The sequence below is a fragment of the Saccopteryx leptura genome, chromosome 3, assembly GCF_036850995.1.
Source record: "Saccopteryx leptura isolate mSacLep1 chromosome 3, mSacLep1_pri_phased_curated, whole genome shotgun sequence".
NCBI classification, from domain to species: Eukaryota; Metazoa; Chordata; class Mammalia; order Chiroptera; family Emballonuridae; genus Saccopteryx; species Saccopteryx leptura.
In genome coordinates, this window is record NC_089505.1 from 77,687,495 (window position 1) to 77,709,692 (window position 22,198).

The 22,198-nt window shown below is 39.0% G+C and overlaps 2 protein-coding genes across 4 annotated transcripts in view; one reads left to right on the forward strand and one right to left on the reverse strand.

Moving 5' to 3' along the window:
* The window catches only part of LOC136399334 (zinc finger protein 91-like), a 944,498-nt gene that overhangs the window by 53,820 nt on the left and 868,480 nt on the right, over nt 1-22,198 (forward strand). The window lies entirely within an intron of this gene.
* LOC136397146 (zinc finger protein 420-like) lies at nt 5,980-20,667 on the reverse strand. The gene is given in 4 exon segments (XM_066371730.1): nt 5,980-6,245; nt 6,247-6,964; nt 18,996-19,122; nt 20,635-20,667. Coding segments are annotated over 4 exon segments (1,143 nt in total). The 3' UTR covers nt 5,980.

Consider the following 22,198-nt stretch of genomic DNA (forward strand, 5'->3'; position numbering starts at 1 on the left):
ATATCCCAAAAACTCAGAAACATTGATACGTAAAGACACATGCAGCCCCATGTTTATTGCAGCATTGTTCACAGTGGCCAGGACATGGAAACAACCAAAAAGCCCATCAATAGATGACTGGATAAAGAAGATGTGGCACATATACACTATGGAATACTACTCAGCCATAAGAAATGATGACATCGGAACATTTACAGCAAAATGGTGGGATCTTGATAACAGGATACAAAGCAAAATAAGTAAATCAGAAAAAACCAGGAACTGTATTATTGCATACGTAGGTGGGACATAATAGTGAAATTAAGAGACATTGATAAGAGTGTGGTGGTTACGGGGGGGAGGGGGGAATGGGAGAGGGAAAGGGGGGGAGGGGCACAAAGAAAACAAGATAGAAGGTGACAGAGGACAATCTGACTTTGGGTGGTGGGTATGCAACATAATTGAATGACAAGATAACCTGGACTTGTTATCTTTGAATATATGTATCCTGATTTATTGATGTCACTCCATTAAAAAAATAAAATTATTAAAAAAAAAAGAAAAGAAAAGAAAAGAAGCTGTGCGTGCGCATTGCTTCTAAATCGCTGAAAGACAAATCGCCAGCTGAGCGCTTCAAGGAGTGGGCGGGGCCTTAATATTGACAAATCAGGAGTGGAGACAGCAGGAAAATGGGCGGGGCCAAGGCAGTTGTGTACTGGGTTTTCCCTTCTTTCTTGTTCAGCACTGATTATACTTATTTTCTTTCTTTATTGAATTTGACTTAGATAACATTTAATAAGACTTAAATATCATTATTCATATAATTTCTAAGATGTATTTCTCCAAAGTTTAGTTGGGTCATCCTGATACAACAAAGTTGTAGTAACCCCGGAAGGACACATATAGGAAGCAAGTTATGAATGCAAAAATGAGGGAAACACAAATCCATGTTTTCTGTCTCCCCCCATCCCCACCTTGCCTTGATATTAATCAATAAAAAAAACTGAGTAACATTTTGATGATGCCCCAAAGATTAAATTTTGGACAACATTGACACATTTCTTGTAAGATTTTCCTTAGATACCCCTGATGAAGCTGCTCAGTGTGTTGGAGTATCCTCAATATGCCATGCTTGTGGGTTTGAACTGGGGTCAGGCCTCATACAAGAATCAACCAACGAATCTATAAGTATATTGAACATCAAGTGGATTTATGTCTCTTTCTCGAAACATAATAAAAATCTGTTTATATTCAAATCACATTTAAAATGAAGACTTTCTTTGGATGATGCTTAATTTCTTTAGTAATGTATTGGAATCTAGATTAAATACAAAACCTCATTCATTATATTTTATTATTTATCCCAATGGGTATTCTGGATGCTGTTAAAATATTTTCTGCTGAAAGTCCTTCCAAACTGATTATATTTGTAGTATTTCTCTAACTAGTATAACTGTGATATTTGTTTATTAATGAAGTATTGGCCTGATCTGTGGTGGCGCAGTAGATAAAGCATTGGCCTGGTAACACTATGGTATGGAAGTTAGTTTGAAACCTTGAGCTTGCCTGGTCAAGGCACATATCGGAGTGGATGCTTCCTGCTTCTCCTTTCATTCTCTATTTCTGTCTCTATCCTCTCTCTAAAGTGAATAAATGAAATCTAGAAAAAAGTGGATCAGTACTTTTCTATGTTCGTTGCAAAGGTTGAGTTTGATACTAGAAGAGATTTTCTCCAGTTGTGAAAACAAAGAACCATTTTGACAGATTTATAACATGATTACATACTTATTTTATACATAATAGTTTTAATCTCTATGGTTGACTTTGATAGGACTGAAAGTTCAATGTAATGCTTTTGTAAAATCATTTCTTGCGTTGGTTCCTAATTTTTTTGTGTGTGTGTGATAAAGTCAGAGAGAGTCAGAGAAAGGGACAGACAGGAAGAAAGAGAGATGAGAAATATCAGCTCTTCATTGCAGCACCTTAGTTGTTCATTGATTACTTTCTCATATGTGCCTTGATGTGGGAGGGGCTACAGCAGACTGAGTGACCCCTTGCTTGAGCCAGCAACCCTGGGCTCAAGCTAGTGAGCTTTGCTCAAACCATATGAGCCTGTGTTCAAGCTGGCGACCTCAGGGTCTCAAACCTGGGTCCTCCACATCCAATTCTGATGCTCTATCCACTGCACCACCACCTGGTCAGCCCTAAATATCTTTAAAACTATATACAGTTGGTAAGTTTTGGGGATCTCTGGAATACAGATTATGAAGATCACACAGTGCTGTGCAGTATTTCAATCAACAATGTTGGCATAAAAGACATTTCAGTGTGTACTTGATGAAAGGCAGAAACCACAATATGAACCAAAAACTCGAGGCTAGAATGTTTCAAAGGGAAAGTTTATTTTAAATGTGCCTCTGGATGCAAGTGGGCTGATACCAACAAAGGGTGTCAGACTCAAGCTGCGGGAGGCAGCATTAGATATATGGGTTGTAGCAGGCACTTGCTGGCATGGGGCTGCCTGCACCTGGATGTGCTCAAATTAGCATATCAGGGTTTGTAGGCTACTCACTGATTTGACAATGAGCATGAGGGAAATTCTGTTGCAGAAACACAAGTTCATTGTGAGGTAGTACAGGTTAATGAGAGTGGTCCTTTTTGGTGTTCTGGGAAAATTTTGAAGATAGCCAAGAGGTCAGGAATGTCCCAGGAACAGCTGAGACTTGGCATTTCTGAGCCTGAGGTTAGGCTTTTACAAACAACTATAGTAAATTAAACTTGCATAATGGTCAGGCCCCTCCTCAATATAAGTTTTCTGTGACATTTCTGCAATGGTAAACTTTTTGCTACATTTCAAAGTAAAGGTCAGAAAGGTAATAAGAGAATAGCGGGCAAATTAACTACAACCTCACAGTGGAGGATGAGAATGTTCTGTTTTGAGCCCAGTGGGAAGATGGGGCATGAGAATTTGACCTTTAAAGGAGCTCTGCATCTAAAGGCGCCCACTTAAAGCTAACACTCATGTTCACAGCAAAAAAATACAGGGCAGGTAGAACACTATATAAAACTCAAAACAGGCCCTGGCCGGTTGGCTCAGTGGTAGAGCGTCAGCCTGGCGTGCAGAAGTCCCGGGTTCGATTCCCGGCCAGGGCACACAAGAGAAGCGCCCATCTGCTTCTCCACCCCTCCCCCTCTCCTTCCTCTCTGTCTCTCTCTTCCCCTCCCACAGCCGAGGCTCCACTGGAGCAAGGATGGCCCGGGCGCTGGAGATGGCTCCTCGGCCTCTGCCCCAGGCGGTAGAGTGGCTCTGGTCATGACAGAGCAATGCCCCGGAGGGGCAGAGCATCGCCCCCTGGTGGGCAGAGCGTCGCCCCCTGGTGGGCATGCCGGGTGGATCCCGGTTGGGCGCATGCGGGAGTCTGTCTGACTGTCTCCCCGTTTCTGGCTTCAGAAAAATACAGAAAAACAAACAAACAAACAAAAAAACCCTCAAAACATTTGAGGAAAGGCCAATTTTCAGTGAAAGCTAAGAATTCATTTTGCTTTTGAGAACTGTGTTGCTTGTAAAATGTATGAGGGAGCAAAAGAAACATATTTACAAGAGAAAACATATTTACAAGACTACAGGGAAACCTCGGTTTTCGTCGAAATTCCGTCTGAAAACAATCGACAAAATCCAAAACTGATGAAACCCGAGCTAATTATTTCCATACAAATCAGTGTAAACGCAATTACTGTACACAGTAATCACATACATGTAATTTTAATATTAGCTCTCACAATCAATAAAAAAACACCACAAAATCATTGAAAATCAATGGAATTATTTACTGTACACATGGGTCAATGCTCACAAATGGGAAACAATGCCACGCTGAGCAGGAAAAAGCATAGCTTGAACTTTGTTTTTGCAAAATTAGCAGCGAAATCACATGGGCATGTTGACAATATCCCAGGCAAATTTTTCACGGAAGAAATGAACAAAAATCTAAATTGATGATAACCAAAGCCAACAAAAACTGAAGTATTACTGTATTTAATTGGTGCAAAATTTTGATATATCTTTCTCTTTTCTCATTATAAAACAGATGCAAATATTTAGATTATGAAAGACTTCAAGATTTACTCTGACTAGTTAGCTCAGTTTGTTAAAAGTGCCGTCCTGAAACAAGGTAACAAGTTTAATCCCTAGACAAGTCACACACAGGAAGCAAAGAAATGCATGACTGAAGGACTGTGCCAGATTCACAGTGATAGAGCTCCTCTCCAATATAGTCTCTGATGTTCATTAAAAACTGAGAAATGGCCAATGGTTTTGCCACATTCTCTACATTTAAAGGGCTTCTTGATCCTGTCTGGTTGGTTCAAAGGTAGAGCATTGGCTGGTCATGTGGAAGTCCTGGGTTTGATACATAGCTAGGGCACACAGGAGAAATGCCCATCTGTTTCTCCACCTTTCCCCCTCGTCTTTCTCTTTGTCTCTCTCTTCCCCTCCTGCAGCCAAAGCTCTAGTGGAGCAAAGTTAGCCTGGACACTGAGAATGAATCCGTGGGCTCCACCTCAGGTGCTCGAATGGCTCTGGTTGGAACAAAGCAATGCCCCAGCTGAGCAGAGCATCACCTCCTAATGAGTATGTTGGGTGGATCATGGTCAGGCACATGCAGAAGACTTTCTGTCTCCCTGATTCTCATTTCAAAAAAATACCAAAAACATACATAAATAAAAAATAAAGAGATTTTCACCAATATGTGAGGAGCCCTGAGGAGCCACTGCACCACCTCACCCACAGGTGTTGTAAAGTACCAAAAGCTACAGAATCAATATTAATATTTTAAGAGGCTTAAAGAACATTTTATTCATATGGGTTAAGGTGTGCAGAGAAATTTTGTGAATAATCTCTGTACTGTGTGATTGGCATAAAACCAGGATGGCCCTTGGCATGTTATTATAAATGCAAAGGGAAGGAAATCATGGATTCCCTGACATTCCACCACACCTGTGGGGAAAGGGGTGAATGGCTAGCCAGGTGCAGGAAGAGAAAAGCCAAAATAAACCTTTTCTTATAGTAATGAGCCATTTGCAGGCATTTGTCCCCATGGAAACTACCTCTCCCATATAAATGCATATAGTTAATGTGTATGACTCTGGACAAAGAGATGGTGCATAAACATTAGAAAATATAGGAATATCTCTTAATATGTAAAGAGACATCTTTCTATCATTGTGTTGACTTATAAATTTTGTTTTCTCCAAAATGATGTATGGCTTGCAAATTGAACATCGTCCTATCATGTTAAAGAGCATATGACTATAACCAATAGTGGTAAAGGGCACCTAATTGCAATTTTTGCTTCTATACTTCCAGCTTGCAAACTATAAAAACTAAGTAAAACAAAAGGCCAGCACGCTCTCCCTCAGATTTCTGTCAACATTGCCACTGCTTGGCCAAGCTAGACAATAAAGCTTTGGTGTGTAATCGATGGATTTTGTTCGTGTCTTCAATGTTTTGAGTCCCTTCGGATTAGGCTTAACAATATGAAGTCTCCAATGTTCAGTAAAGTTGGAGAAAAACCTTAAGGCTTTGCCACATTCCCGACATTTAAAGTTCTTCTCAGCAGTATGCACCCTTTGATGCTGAGTAAGATGTGATGACCTTCAAAATGATTTGCCCTTTTCATTTTATATGATCATACTCCCATATGAATACCCTGATGTATAGTTAACTGTGACTTCCACATAAAGGCTTTGTCACATTCTAAACATTTATGAGACCTCCCTTCAGTATAAATTTGTCAGTGTTAGCCAGAACTGAGGAATGGCTAAAAGCTTTATAACATTCTTAACAGTAATGAGACTTCTTCAGTATGAATTTTCCAATGTTTATACTAAGAGCTAAGAAATGGCTAAAAGTATTGCCACATTACCTGCAATTCTATGGTTTCCATCCCGTGTGAATTCTTTGATGTATAGTAAGATGTGAGTTCAGAAGAAAGTTTTTGCCTTAGTCTAAACATTTGTGAGACTGCTCTCCAGAATGAATTTTCTGATGCTTAGTAAGAGTGGAGAAATGTCTAAAGCATTTGCCACATTCTCTATATTTGAATAGATAATCTCCTGTGTGAGTTCTTTGATGTACATTAAGAGATGAGGATTCATTAAAGGCTTTGTCACATTCTCTATATTTATTTGGTTTCTCTCCTGTGTGAGTTCTTTGATGTAAAGTAAGATATGAAGAACCACTAAAGGCTTTTCCACATTGCCTGCAAATGCATGGTCTCTCCCATGTGAATTCTTTGATGTTGAGTAAGCTTTGATTTACGAATAAGGGTTTTGCCATATTCTAAACATTTATGAGACCTCTATCCAGTGTGAATATCCTGATGATCAGTAAGAGTTGAGGAACAGTTAAAGGCTTTGCCACATTCTCTACATTTGTATGATTTCTCTCCTGTGTGACTTCATTGATGTATAATAAATTGAGAGGAATAGTTAAAGGCTCCACCACATTCTCTACATTTATATGGCTTCTCTCCTGTGTGAGTTCCTTGATGTACAATAAGCTTTGATTTCTGGATAAAGGTTTTGCCACATTCTAAACATTTATGAAATACCTCCCCAGTATGAATTTTCTGATGGTACATAAAAGTTGAGAAATGACTAAAGGCTTTGCCACATTCTATACATTTGTATGGTTTATCTCCTGTGTGAGTTTTTTGATGTACTCTAAGAGTTGAGGAAAAACTAAAGTCTTTGCCACATTCTCTATATTTATATGGTTTCTCTCCTGTATGAACTCTCTTAAGTGAATTATAATTGTAAGCTTCCTCTTCAGTATGAATATTCTCATTGTTATTGTGATTTGAAGATTGCTTGAAAGATACAACAAATTTACTTTGTTCATTTGTCTTTTTCACAATATGAAGATCCTGATGGATATTGGAATCTGACATTTGGCCAAACACCATTCTGTGTTTATAATGATTTCCTGAAAATAGGTTTTTTCATTTTGATTAGGAATTGATTCTTGGTTAAAGTTTTTCCAACATTCATTGTATTAATAACTTCTGTCTCTGTTACATGTATTCTGGTAATCATCAAAGATAGAAAGTCCCTTAGTAAAGGCTATAATTTTATTTAACATGTATACTTATCCCCAAATAACTGCTCTGTGATACCTATTAAACCATGATAGTTGTATAAAATATGCTGCCAAATTTATCAAAATTATACATATTGATATGACAGAGATGATATTTCTTGGTTAAGAAGGATTGCTTATTAAAGGCCTTGCCAAATTGACCACTTTTGAATTTTAAATATATTATAAATCTCTAAATGTTAGAAATGACTGAAAGTTTAACCCCACCTTATATTTTATACCAATCCAATGACTATTTATGCCAAAGATTAAATAAATTTCTAGATTTTTCAGATTCCCTGGCCAAAAGCTAACAATAATAAAAACTAGTTTTTAATCTTTATCTTTAGAAATACATTGATATGCAATGTAACTGACTTAAAGAGGAGGTTCCCAAAATATAGTATTTTAGACTATTTTAGGAAACAATAATTTAATTAAAAATAATTGTCATTCCCTAGCCAGAACTCTCTGTTGGTTAGAGCATCATTGCAATATGCATAGGTTTCAGGCTCAATCCCTGGTCAGGGCCAAAACAGGAACAGATCCAGGTTTCTGTCTGACCCTGTCTCTGTATCTCTCTTTTCCCTTTCCTCTCTATAAAAACAAATAACTGCCTCAAGCTAGTGTTTTTCATATTAATATTATTTCTTCTCACTCTACTCTTCCTAAAATTCCAAGGCATTCATTAAGTGTACATTATCAAAATCACACTCTCCATAACTTACCAGTAGTTTTTTAGAGAAGAAATTTTTTGTTTTTGCTTCTTCTAACATAGCTGAAAGCGACAAAATAAATGTTCACAGTTATGAAACAAAGGTGAATGGATGTACCAGAAATTACTGAACAAACTACACTTTGAATACTCAGTGAGTAGGTTAGGAGTCCAAAGCAGAACAAGGAGGTAACAACAGGGAAATGTCACATCAGAGAGATGTATACTTCCTTTTATTACTGACAACAGCTGCACAAAAACTTGTTAAAGGGAGCAAAAAAGAGATAAAAATGTGAATGATAAATGTAAAGAAATAAATATATTAATAAAGAATGAAATCATAACATTGGCAAAAGCATAAACACATATGGAAGAATTGTGCTAAGTTAAATAACTCAGGCAAATATAGATATATACTATATGATGTCATTTATACATAGACTATAAAGAACAATATAACCCTGGCCAGCAGGCTTAGTAGATAGAAAGTCAGCCTGGTATGCAGAAGCTTGGCTCAAACCCCAGTCAGGACACACATGAGCAGTGACCATCTGCTTCCCTTCCCTGAATCTTCCCCTTCTCTCTCCTTTCCTCTCCTGCAGCAAGGGGCCAGATTGGTTTGACTATCAGCACTGGGTGATGATGATGGCTCAGTAGGTCCAAGTGCTGCCCTCAGGCACTGAAGTTTGCTCAGTAATTTGTGCATCCGGCCTAGACTAGGGTTGCTGGGTTGATGCCTTTTGGGGCACATACAGTAATCTGTCACTCTATATCCCTTTCTCTCACAAAAAAATTTATTTATAAAAAAAAAGAAATAAAGAAGGAACAACATACATGAATAAAGAAGCTACAGACTCACAGGTACAGAGAACAGAGTGATGGCTGCCAGAGGGGAGGGGAATTGAGAGACTGGGTCAAAAAGTAGAAGCAATAAAGAAGAACACAGTGGTAGTTACAGAGTGGTCATGGGATCTATTGTGCAGCATGGGGACTATAGTAAATAATATTATAATAACTATGTAGCCCTGGCCAGTTGGCTCAGTGGTAGAGTGTCAGCCTGGCATGCAGGAGTCCTGGGTTCAATTCTTGGCCAGGGCACACAGGAGAAGCACCCATCTGCTTCTCCACCCTTCCCCCTCTCCTTCCTCTCTGTCTCTCTCTTCCCCTCCCGCAGCCAAGGCTCCATTGGAGCAAATTTGGCCCGGGTGCTGAGGATGGCTCTATGGCCTCTGCCTCAGGCGCTAGAATGGCACTGGCTGCAACAGAGCAACGACCCAGATGGGCAGAGCATCGCCCCCTGGTGGGCATGCCGGTGGATCCCGGTCAGGCGCATATGGGAGTCTGTTTGACTGCCTCCCTATTTCCAACTTCAGAAAAATACAAAAATAAATAAATAAATAAATAAATAAATAAATAAATAAATAAATAAAATAACTATACTGGGTCCTGGAAATATTATAGGGAACACTTTCAGACTCTGTAAAGTATATGCTATATAGCTAAAACTATTTAAAAATGCTGTGGAATAAATAAATGCAAAAGAAGAATAGTAAATTTATCCCCAGCATTCTGAATATTATATAAAAATTTCACTTATAAAAAATTATTCTTCAGAATTATATTTATAATTGATTGTACCCTGAAACAGCAAATAGTTTTTATTTTGACAGATACTATACAGTAAAAGAACTTAAACCATGCATTCAAATCATTCAAAAACAACTATAAAGCATAATTGTAATACAGTAACATTTAAATGACATGGAAAATATTTTTCAGGTTTAATATATTTTAACTACTCTTACACAAAATGTATAGGCTGTAATACACCTCATACAAAAAGGAAAGAAATGTGACATTAGAGAAATGGCGCCATAAGTAGCGCCACCGACAAATCCCCCCAAAATTTCAACAAGTTCATCAACCAGAGACAGAAAAATCTATCCTTGGAGCATCCAGGCATTCCACACACTGATGGCGAAGGTAGGGTCGAGTGAAAAATTGACTAAATATATAATCAACCCTGAAAGAAATAAGTCGGACAAAGAAACACTCTGCCTTCCTCACTAACCTGAGCAAAGGCTGCTTTCACTTGGAACTGAGAGTCGGGAGGAGCTAAGGGTGTGGAGGTAGCTAGGCTGCAGCGTGGACGTTCGTTCAAGCCGAGGAAAGAATGTGCCTGGGATGGGTCAGCCCACGTGAGCAGCCGCCCGCGCACTGCACTGCAAGCAACTGGCTGCGTGCTGCGCCACTAGCAACTGGCCACACACTGCACCGCGAGCAGCCCAACCTCCCGCAAGCCTCACCATGAGCAGCCCAACAGCCCACGCACACTGAGAGCAACCTCCCACACCATGAGCAGCAGCTGCCAGCAGCGCGCCGGGAGTGCGCCAAAGTGAACTTTCCTACATCCGAACTTCTCTGGGTGGGCGGGCCGCCTCACCCAGCCATTCAAGCTAATAATCAAGCGTGGGGGAGGGGCGCGTGGGCAGCTTGCAGTTCTTTCTGGAGAAATTCTGCAGATCCAATCACTGAAATTAGCTTAATCCACAGGCTGATCACCTCCCAACTGACCTACGTGGCTCTAATTGACAAGATCTCTCTCAGTTCAGTGATCCAAGACAAGAGGCATGATATTTTTTAGTGCCTCTTGCTAAAGGGGTGGGGGCAACTTCTGATTGACAGAGCTTTCATACTCAGGGATATATGCTAAAAAGAGGGACTTGGCAGTGTTAAGACCTCCTGTACTGCAGGCAGCGACTAGGGCATCTTCTTTCCAGCCAAAACAGGTTACAAAGTGCAGAAAGCCTGGGGAGAGTGGTCCCACAGAGCATTAGGTGTGCTGAACAGGCCTGGAGGCTCATAGAAAGTCACCTTGAGAGCAATTGGCTCCCAGCCCCGCCTGATTATGCTGGCTGCTCTGACTTCCAGAGCCCTGAGTTGAGTGGGGATTTGCCAGCTCTTTGAGCCTCTTACTCCCCAGGCAGAGGCAGCAGCAGCTTTATAGCTGGATCATCAGGCTGCTAATTCAGGAAGGAGAGACTAGGAGAGAGGCTCTGGGAAAACAAACTCTCTCATTGTCAGAGCCTGCAAATGCTAACAAGCCTTGACTACCAACGAGACTGATGCCAAATATATGACATTGCCATAGAGTCTCATCAACTGCAAATCCCTACCTAAGTGTGCCACAGGGGCAGAGCCTGGGGTACAGAGTCACTGACCAGGAAAAGGGAGAGGAAAGAAAAGGGAAGAAGAATTTAACTTCTTAAATTCAAGAAAAATCCACAGACTTTATAATTTGTTCCACTACTTTTGTTTCTTTCATCTTCTTGCCTTTATTAGTATTATTTCTATTTCCTCCAGCTTGGTCCTTTTATTCTCTGCCTGTCTTACTATTTTCTTTTCTTGAACTACACTACCCATAAGTGTTTCATTTTATTTCTTTTCTTCTTCCTTACTCTCCATGAGGGTTACACTCCAAATCCCTTAACTCTCTCTCTCTCTCTCTGTTTTTTTCTTTTTTCTTCCTTTCCTTTTTCCCTTTTTCTTGTTTCTCCCTTTCTATTAGTTTCTTCTTTTCTCCTTTTAATTTTCCTCTCATTCAATCCTCAATCATGAACAAATTATTTAATTTGGGGCTCAAGTTTTGGGGGGGGTTGTGGAATTTTGGGTGCTTTTTACTTCACTTTTTAACTCATTAGCATTCCTCCCAACCCAGGATCTCCATTCTATTCAGTCTTTGCTCCACTTAATACAATAGTTTTTCCCCCCTTTTTCTTGGTTCCCTCTTATCCCTCTCATTATATCTCTTAGTTGACCATCACTTATAAGTAAATCATTTTATACTTGATTTTTTATTTTTTGCATTTTGTGGGTGCCTACTTCCTTTTTTGCCCCTTGAACACTTCCCTCCAACTCAGGTCCTCCATTATAGGCAGTTTTTGTTCCATTTAACATAATATAATTCACAGTTTATCACGATATTTTCCTAAGGAGGAGGGAAGAAGAGAGAAAGAGAAGAAACAAAAGGGGAGGGAAATAATAAATTATTATTGGGTTTTTTTCAATTTTTTTTATTTTGTTTAACTTTTTATTCTTTATTAATTCTCATTAGTGCTATCAACAAGATCACCCTCAGATGCCATTAAGGAAAAGGAAATCAAATATCATGAATACAAAAAATAGAGCAGTAACACAGATAGATGTGGAAAATCTATGGAGAAAAAATTTAATATATTGGAAACCTTGGAGCTAAATGACAGAGAATTTAAAATAGAAATCCTAAAAATACTCAGAGATATACAAAAAAACACAGAAAGGCAATTTAGGGAGCTCAAAAAACAACTCAACGAACACAAAGAATATATTACCAAGGAAATTGAAACTATAAAAACAAATCAAACAGAGATAAAAAAAACTCAATTTATGAACTGAAAAATGAGGTAACAAGCTTAGCTAATAGAACAGGCCAGATAGAAGGTAGGATTAGGGACATAGAAGACAAGCACCTTCAGGCATAACAGAAGAAGAGAGAGACACAAAAATTAAAAAAAATGAGAGCCCTGCCCGGTTGGCTCAGTGGTAGAGCGTCAGCCTGGCGTGCGGAAGTCCTGGGTTCGATTCCTGACCAGGGCACCCAGAAGAAGCGCCCATCTGCTTCTCCACCCCTCCCCGTCTCCTTCCTCTCTGTCTCTCTCTTCCCCTCCCGCAGCCGAGGCTCCATTGGAGCAAAAGATGGCCTGGGCGCTGGGGATGGCTCCTTGGCCTCTGCCCCAGGTGCTAGAGTGGCTCTGGTCACAACAGAGCGACACCCCGATGGGCAGAGCATCGCCCCCTGGTGGACGTGCCAGGAGGATCCTGGTCGGGCGCATGCGGGAGTCTGTCTGCCTCCCCGTTTCCAGCTTCAGAAAAAATACAAAAAAAAATTTTTTTTAAAAATGAGAAAGCCCTACAGGAATTGTTTGACTCCATCAAAAAGAATAACATAAGAATAATAGGTATATCAGAGGGAGAAGTGAGAGAAAATGGAATGGAGAATATATTCAAACAAATAATAGATGAGAACTTCCCAAGCCTGTGGAAAGAATTAAAGCCTCAGATTCAAGAAGCAAACAGAACACTGAGTTTTCTTAACCACAACAAACCTACTCCAAGGCACATCATAATGAAAATGGCACAAACCAACGAAAAAGAAAAAATTCTCAAGGCAGCCAGGGAAAAGAAGAATACAACATATAAAGGAAGGCCTATTAGATTATCATCAGATTTTTCATCAGAAACTCTACAAGCTAGAAGAGAGTGGACCCCAATATTTAAAGCTCTGAAAGAGAAGAATTCAGCCAAGAATACTATACCATCAAAGCTATCCTTCACGTACGAAGGAGAAATAAAAACATTCACAAATACAGAAAAGATGAGGGAATTTATCATCAGAAAACCCCCACTCCAGGAAATACTAAAGGGGGTTTTCCAACCAGATTCAAAGAACAAAAAAAAACAAAACCACAAGTAAAAGCTCCACCAAGAACACAATAAAACCAAACTGTGACAACAAAAGCAAAAAAAGGGGGGAGAGGATGGAGATTAACAGTAGCAAAGGACAATGAAGTGCAGAAACACTCACAAGATAGGGTACTACAATGAATATGGTAGGTTCCCTTTTTATTACTTAATGGTAACCACCCTTGAAAAAACCACCAAAGAAGCACATGACTTAAAAAAGGTAGCAACAGAGGAAAGAATTATGGAATACAAACAAACAAAAACAAATGATAGAAAAACAAAAGAGAAGAATCAAACAAGATACAAAACAAACAGAAAGCAATTTAAAAAATGGCAATAGGGAATGCACAAGTGTCAATAATTACACTAAATATAAATGGATTAAACTCACCAATAAAAAAAACACAGAGTAGGCCCTGGCCGGTTGGCTCAGTGGTAGAGCGTCGGCCTGGCGTGTGAAAGTCCCGGGTTTGATTCCCAACCAGGGCACACAGGAGAAGCGCCCATCTGCTTCTCCACCCCTCCCCCTCTCCTTCCTCTCTGTCTCTCTCTTCCCCTCCCGCAGCCAAGGCTCCATTGGAACAAAAGATGGCCCGTGCAATGGGGATGGCTCCTTGGCCTCTGCCCCAGGCGCTAGAGTGGCTCTGGTCGTGACAGAGCGACACCCCGGATGGGCAGAGCATCGCTCCCTGGTGGGCATGACGGGTGGATCCCGGTCGGGCGCATGTGGGAGTCTGTCTGACTGCCTCCTCGTTTCCAGCTTCAGAAAAATACAAAACAAAACAAAAAAAACAAAACACAGAGTAGCAGAATGGATTAAAAAAGAAAATCCAACTGTATGCTGCCTACAAGAAACACATCTAAGCAACAAGGATAAAAACAAATTCAAAGTGAAGGGCTGGAAAACAATACTCCAAGCAAATAACATTAAAAAAAAAGCAGGTGTAGCAATACTCATATCTAATAATGCTGACTACAAGACAGCAAAAGTACTCAGAGACAAAAATGATTAGGGGGACACTGAATCAAGAAGACATAATAATCCTTGATATATATGCACCAAACCAAGGAGCACCAAAATATATAAGACAGCTACTTATTGACCTAAAAACAAAAACTGACAAAAATACAATCATACTTGGAGACCTCAATACACCGCTGATGGCTCTAGATCGGTCATCCAAACAGAGAATCAGTAAAGATATATTGGCCTTAAATAAAACACTAGAGCACCTGGATATGATAGACATCTACAGGACATTTCATCCCAAAGCAACAGAGTATACATTTTTCTCTGGTGTACATGGAACATTCTCAAGAATTGACCATATGTTGGGCCACAAAAATAACATCAGCAAATTCAGAAAAATTGAAATTGTACCAAGCATATTTTCTGATCATAAAGCCTTGAAACTAGAATTCAACTGCTAAAAAAGGGGGAACCCCCCCCACAAAATGTGGAAACTAAACAACATACTTTTAAAAAATGAATGGGTCAAAGAAGAAATAAACGCAGAGATCAAAAGATATATACAGACAAATGAAAATGACAATACGACATATCAGAATCTATGGGATGCAGCAAAAGCAGTAAGAAGAGGGAAGTTTATATTACTTCAGGCCCATATGAACAAACAAGAGAGAGCCCAAGTGAACCACTTAACTTCACACCTTAAGGAACTAGAAAAAGAACAAAGACAACCCAAAACCAGCCGAAGAAAGGAGATAATAAAAATCAGAGCAGAAATAAATGAAATAGAGAACAGAAAATCTATAGAAAAAATTAATAAAACAAGGAGCTGGTTCTTTGAAAAGATCAAAAAATTGACAAACCCTTGGCAAGACTCACCAAGGAAAAAAAAAAAGGACTCATATAAACAAAATCCAAAACGAAAGAGGAGAAATCACCAGACATCATAGATATACAAAGAATTATTGTAGAATACTACAAAAAACTATATGCCACCAAATTCAACAATCTAGAAGAAATGGATAAATTCCTAGAACAATACAACCTTCCTAGACTGAGTCATGAAGAAGCAGAAAGCCTAAACAGACTAATTAGCAGGGAGGAAATAGAAAAAACTATTAAAAACCTCCCCAAAAATAAAAGTCCAGGCCCAGACGGTTATACTAGTGAGTTCTATCAAACATTCAAAGAAGATTTGGTTCCTATTCTACTCAAAGTCTTCCAAAAAATTGAAGAAAAAGCAATACTTCCAAACACATTTTATGAGACCAACATAACCCTCATACCAAAACCGGGCAAGGACGGCACAAAAAAAGAAAACTACAGACCAATATCTCTAATGAATACAGATGCTAAAATACTAAACAAAATACTGGCAAATCGAATACAACAACATATTAAAAAAATAATACATCCTGATCAAGTGGGATTCATCCCAGAATCTCAAGGATGGTTCAACATACGTAAAACGGTTAACATAATACACCATATCAACAAAATAAAGAACAAAAACCACATGATCTTATCAATAGATGGAGAAAAGGCATTTGATAAAATACAACACAACTTTATGTTTAAGACACTCAACAAAATGAGTATAGAAGAAAAATATCTCAACATGATAAAGGCCATATATGATAAACCATCAGCCAACATCATATTAAATGGCATAAAACTGAGGACTTTCCACCTTAAATCAGGAACAAGACAGGGTTGTCCACTCTCTCCACTCTTATTTAACATGGTGCTAGAAGTTCTGGCCAGAGCAATCAGACAAGAGAAAGGAATAAAAGAGATTCATATCAGAAAAGAAGAAGTAAAGGTATCACTTTTTGCTGATGATATGATTCTATACATCGAAAACCCCAAAGACTCCACAAAAAGATTACTAGAAACAATAAACCAATACAGTAAGGTCACAGGATACAAAATTAACATAACAAAAGTCCACAGCCTTTCTATATGCCAACAATGAAATATTAGAAAATGAACTCAAAAAAATAATCCCCTTCACGATTGCAACAACAACAACAAAAATACCTAGGAATAAACATAACAAAGTATGTAAAGGACCTATATAACAAAAATTACAAAGCATTGTTAAGGGAAATCGAAAAAGATACAATGAGATGGAAAAATATTCCTTGTTCTTGGATAGGAAGAATAAATATAATCAAAATGGCCATATTACCCAAAGCAATCTATAAATTTAATGCAATTCCCATCAAAATTCTTATGACATTCTTTAAAGAAATGAAACAAAAAATAATGAAATTTATATGGAACTATAAAAAAACCCGATTAGCCAAAGCAATCCTAAGGAAAAAGAATGAAGCTGGGGGCATTACAATACCTGGCTTCAAACTATATTATAGGGCCACGACAATCAAAACAGCATGATATTGGCAGAAAAATAGACACTCAGACCAATGGAATAGAATAGAAAGTCCAGAAATAAAACCACATATATATAGTCAAATAATTTTTGATAAAGGGGCCAACAACACACAATGAAGAAAGCCTCTTCAACAAATGGTGCTGGGAAAACTGGAAAGCCACATGCAAAAGAATGAAACTTGACTACAGCTTGTTCCCTTGTACTAAAATTAATTCAAAATGGATCAAAGACCTAAATATAAGACCTGAAACAATAAAGTACATAGAAGAAGACATAGGTACTAAACTCATGGACCTGGGTTTTAAAGAGAATTTTATGAATCTGACTCCAAAGGCAAGAGAAGTGAAGGCAAAGATAAATGAATGGGACTACATCAGACTAAAAAGTTTTTGCTCAGCAAGAGAAACTGACATAAAATAAATAGACAGCCAACTAAATGGGAAATGTTATTTTCAAACAACAGCTCAGATAAGGGCCTAATATCCAAAATTTACAAAGAACTCATAAAACTCAACAACAAACAAACAAACAATCCAATAAAAAAATGGGAAAAGGACATAAACAGACACTTCTCCCAGGAAGAAATACAAATGGCCAACAGATATATGAAAAGATGCTCAGCTTCATTAGTTATTAGAGAAATGCAAATCAAAACTACAATGAGATACCACCTCACCCCTGTTAGATTAGCTATGATCAACAAGACGGGTAATAGCAAATGTTGGAGAGGCTGTGGAGAAAAAGGAACCCTCATTCACTGTTGGTGGGACTGTAAAGTAGTACAACCATTATGGAGGAAAGTATGGTGGTTCCTCAAAAAACTGCAAATAGAACTACCTTATGACCCAGCAATCCCTCTACTGGGTATATACCCCCAAAACTCAGAAACATTGATACATAAAGACACATGTAGCCCCTTGTTCATTGCAGCATTGTTCACAGTGGCCAAGACATGGAAACAACCAAAAAGCCCTCCAATAGAAGACTGGATAAAGAAGATGTGGCACATATAAACTATGGAATACTACTCAGCCATAAGAAATGATGACATCGGATCATTTACAACAAAATGGTGGGATCTTGATAACATTATACGAAGTAAAATAAGTAAATCAGAAAAAAACAAGAGCTACATGATTCCATACATTGGTGGGACATAAAAATGAGACTAAGAGACATGGACAAGAGTGTGGTGGTTACTGGGGGTGGGGGGGAGGGGGGTGTGAGAGGGAAGGAGGGAGAGGGGAAGGGGAGGGGGAGGGGCACAAAGAAAACTAGATAGAGGGTGATGGAGGACAATCTGACTTTGGGTGATGGGAATGCAACATAATTGAATGACAAGAAAACCTGGACATGTTTTCTTTAAATATATGTACCCTGATTTATTGATGTCACCCCATTAACATTAATAAAAATTTATTTATAAAATAACAGAAAAGGAAAGAAATAAGAAAATGTTTATTTCTAAGTAAAAAAATCAATAGAAAGTTGTAATATACTGAAAAAAATAACCCTTAACATTTCAGATTAAGTACACCATACTAAAGGTGAATATTGATAAAGCAAATGAAAAACCTTCTCATTGCTTTGGGCAGAAGTAAACTTGAATTAAGGAACGAAGCCTTTTTCAAAATTTAAAAGGCTAATAAGTCTGTAACTCATTTCTTACCAAAAATGAACATTCTAGCACATTGTATCAGCACTTGTGGATCTCAAACCACAACTATGACAAACTCCAATCAGAAAGTGGAAATATGTAGGACACAGTCCTGGGCAACTCTGGACTGGACAGGAGAGAATTACAGAATGACAGTGATGACGAAAGCAGGTAACAGTGGACACTTTCCTACCTGCTGGGATATATTCTAAAGTCGTCTATGGCAGTAAATTATTGAAGAACTGAATGAGGACCAGGACTGACTTACAGACAGCAAAACACACTTATTAAAAAAGGAAATATTAGTTTTGACAGAGAGTCTTCAATTTCCAATCCAGTTTATCCTCAGTTGAGAAGACATGGCAGAATATTACATTATAGAAATTGATTTTTCAAAATACTGTTTTCTGTTACATATTAATTATTCTAGACAACACAAGGTTTGCAGACACTGACTTCTGATTAATGTACCCCATGAAGCCTTTCTTTCTATGCCAGGAAACCCCCATATTAGTTCCCTGAGGGCAGCTCTGAAATCAGCCATGCAAGGCAGAAGCTCAAAAGAGATGTTCCCCCTAATGAAGGAAACAAAACCCTGTGGATGTAGAATAAGCTCTGGAAGGAAATCATCCTCACCCAGGGAGACCAGGTTCCTGTAGTTCTCCAACATCACATCCATGTACAGTGTCCGCTGAGCTGGGTCCAGGCATTCCCACTCCTCCTGAGAGAAATCCACAGCCACATCTCTGAAGGACAATGTACCCTGCAAAAAAGGACACAGTGTCATAGGTCATGGACAGGGTTCATAATGTCAGCTAACTGGAAAACACAAGAGAGGTTGTTTTGATTTAGAAAATAATCTTGAATTATCAAAAAAATCATTTTCACTTAAAAATATTTTAAAACTTTTTTGGCTTGACTTGGTGATTGCACAGTGGATAGAGCACAAACAGGAATGCAGATGACCCAGGTTCAAATCCCAAGTTTGCTGGATTGAGCACTGGCTCATCCAGCTTGAATGTGGTGTCACTGACTTGAGTGTGGGATCCTAGACACGACCTGGTTGCTGGATTGAGCACGGGGTCTCTCAGTCTGCTGTAGCCCCCCCCACACAAGGCACATATAAGAAAGCCATCAATGAACAACTAAGGAGCCTTAACAAAAGATTGATGTTTCTCATCTCTCTCCCTTCCTATCTGTCTTTATCTGCCTGTCTCTCACCAAAAAAATGTTTTCTTCTGTTTGTTTGTTTTTCTTTTATACCCAGTAATATTCTTTAACATATATTCCAACACTGAATAAAGAGGATAACACCTATCCACAAATACACTACACATACTTTACTTTTCAGAATAATAAACTTTATTTATTTAATTTTATTAACTGAGAAGCAGGGAAGCAGAGAAACTGACTCCCACATGCACCTCAACCAGGATCCACCTGGCAAGCTTCCTTTCAAGCAATGTTTTGCTCAACTGGGGCCACTGCCTTATTGCTCAGCAACCAACCCATTTTAACAGCTGAGCAAGGCCATGGAGACACCCTCAGCACCCGGGGTCAACTTGCTTGAATCACTTGAGCCATGGTGACAGAAAGGGAAAAAAAGAGAAAACGAATGAGAAAGAAAAAGAAGAGGGAGTGATAGAGAAGCAGATGGTCGCTTCTCCTGTGTGCCCCGACCAAGAATTAAACCCAGGATTTCCACACGCTGGGCAGATGCTCTATGACGGAGCCCACTGGCCAGGAATATAAAGTTTAAAATTAAGGCATCATCTGGTTTGGGTAGCTCAGTCAGTTAGAGCATTATCCTGATATGCCAGCCTGCAGATCCGATCCCCAGTCAGGGCACATCCAAGAATCAAACAATAAATGCAGAAACAAGTGAAGCAGCAAATTCATGTTTTTTATGTCTGTGCCTCCCCATTTAACTTTGCCTGTCTCTCTCCTAAACTCCAAGGGTCCCTGTTTTGACTGAAATGTATTCCCTAAACCCACCTTTACTTCTAGGGCATTCTGAATAAATATTGTTTCAAGGAACAAAGAAACAAAAATCTCGACACCTTCCTGCTAATACCTGGGCTTTTTTTAGAATCATCTGGAGCAGCTAATCAAAAAAACAATGCTGCTTTATGCAGAGCAGCTCTCCAAGTCTGAGGGGGAGGACTCTGGTGATGTTCTTCCCTAAATCTCCTGAACTGATATAATCTAAAACAGGTGGGGACAGTTTGGCTTAAATAAGCACACAGGTCCCTTGGGGATGAGGACTCCACTCTACCTTGTGGTTCTGCAGGTCTGCAGTGGGACCCATGATATGGCATCTTTATCTAGGTCCCTGTGGTGCCTGCATTGCTCCCTCAGAGCTCTTTTCAGCAGCACTGGCTGACGGGTATCAGACACAGCACCCTTCGATCTCTGGGTGTTGTGATGACCTGCTTCCTGGGCACAATTTCTTTTTTCTTCTGAGAAAATTACAAAAATTATTGTAAAAAGAGAAAATTATGCAAACAAGTTTTGAGCATGAAAACCTGGAAAAATGATTAGTTGTGAAAATATACACATCAAGTTAACAATGTTTAGAGGTGCTGTATAAGAACCAAGTTTCTGGTCAATCCAGGAAGTCCTACAGTGTTTTCAGAGAGTGTACAAGAAGGACTGGAGAGGAACAGCTACATGGTGTCTCACACTCAAATTCAACAATCATATAAAATACAAAAAAGCCGAGAAACATTAGACAAACTCAAGCACAAGATCATAGACGTCCCTACCAAGTGCACAATGAAATAGCCCGATATTGTTTACTGAGTACCAGTGTCTGTTTTAACATATGACTCACACTAGAAACATGTCAGGGCTCATATTGTAAGCTAGACACAATATATTTAAAAGGATAATTATATAAAATCTTTCTTAATGTAATAACTTCCATGGTAAAAAAATTGAGACAGACTCATATTTGGTAAAGAATATTTAGTGCTGCTTATGAGATATCACCAATGCTTATTTCAGAAGTCAATGACTATTTACATAAATGCTGATCTTCTGCAGACTACGATTTACCTCAATCAGTTTTTGAATAAAAAAATTCAATGTGAGATGTAAAATGAAAAAGGTAAATCAACGGGATTGAAAAAAATTTTTAAGAGCAATTCTTTTAATATTTCTTGAAAAAGTATCACGTGCTGACAGTCATTTCATGACCCAGGTCCCCTCCCTCTTGCCATCTTAGGAAATAGAAGAGAGCTATGACTGACAAGTCTCACCCCTCTGAATGAACAAGGGCTGCAACTGGAAGAAAATAAAGGTAAAATTCAAAAGCCTTAAAAACTGGAAATTGGTAATTCTCATTGAGATCTCCTTAACTAAAACAATTCAGCAACTGTTAAATAGATTATAAAGCCACAACCTGGGGTATCACAACTTAATCATGCACTCCCCATGGGCTCACCATTCAGCAGGTTTGGGTTTCCCATCTTCCTGCTTCTATGTATTTCTGTCTGTGGATCAGTTTTTGTCTCTTCCCAGCTTCTATGTACAGTCGTCCTTTTCTGTGTTTTTCCTCCCTTCACTCGTTCTTTCTCCCCAATTTTCTATTCCTGTTTCTATACCTGTTTTGAGAGGTTTTTTTCTATTACTTTTCAACTGAGACCAGGGGAGATACAGAGACAGACTCCACATGTATCCTGTTCAGGAGCCACCCAGCAGCCTACATTGGGGTGAATGCTCTGCTCATCTGAGGCCATACTCAAAACGGAGCTATTTGTAGTGCCTGAGAAGGAGGCTTCACAGAGCCTTCCTCAGCGCTGGGGTCATTCTGAAATCACTTAATCCATGTCTGAGGA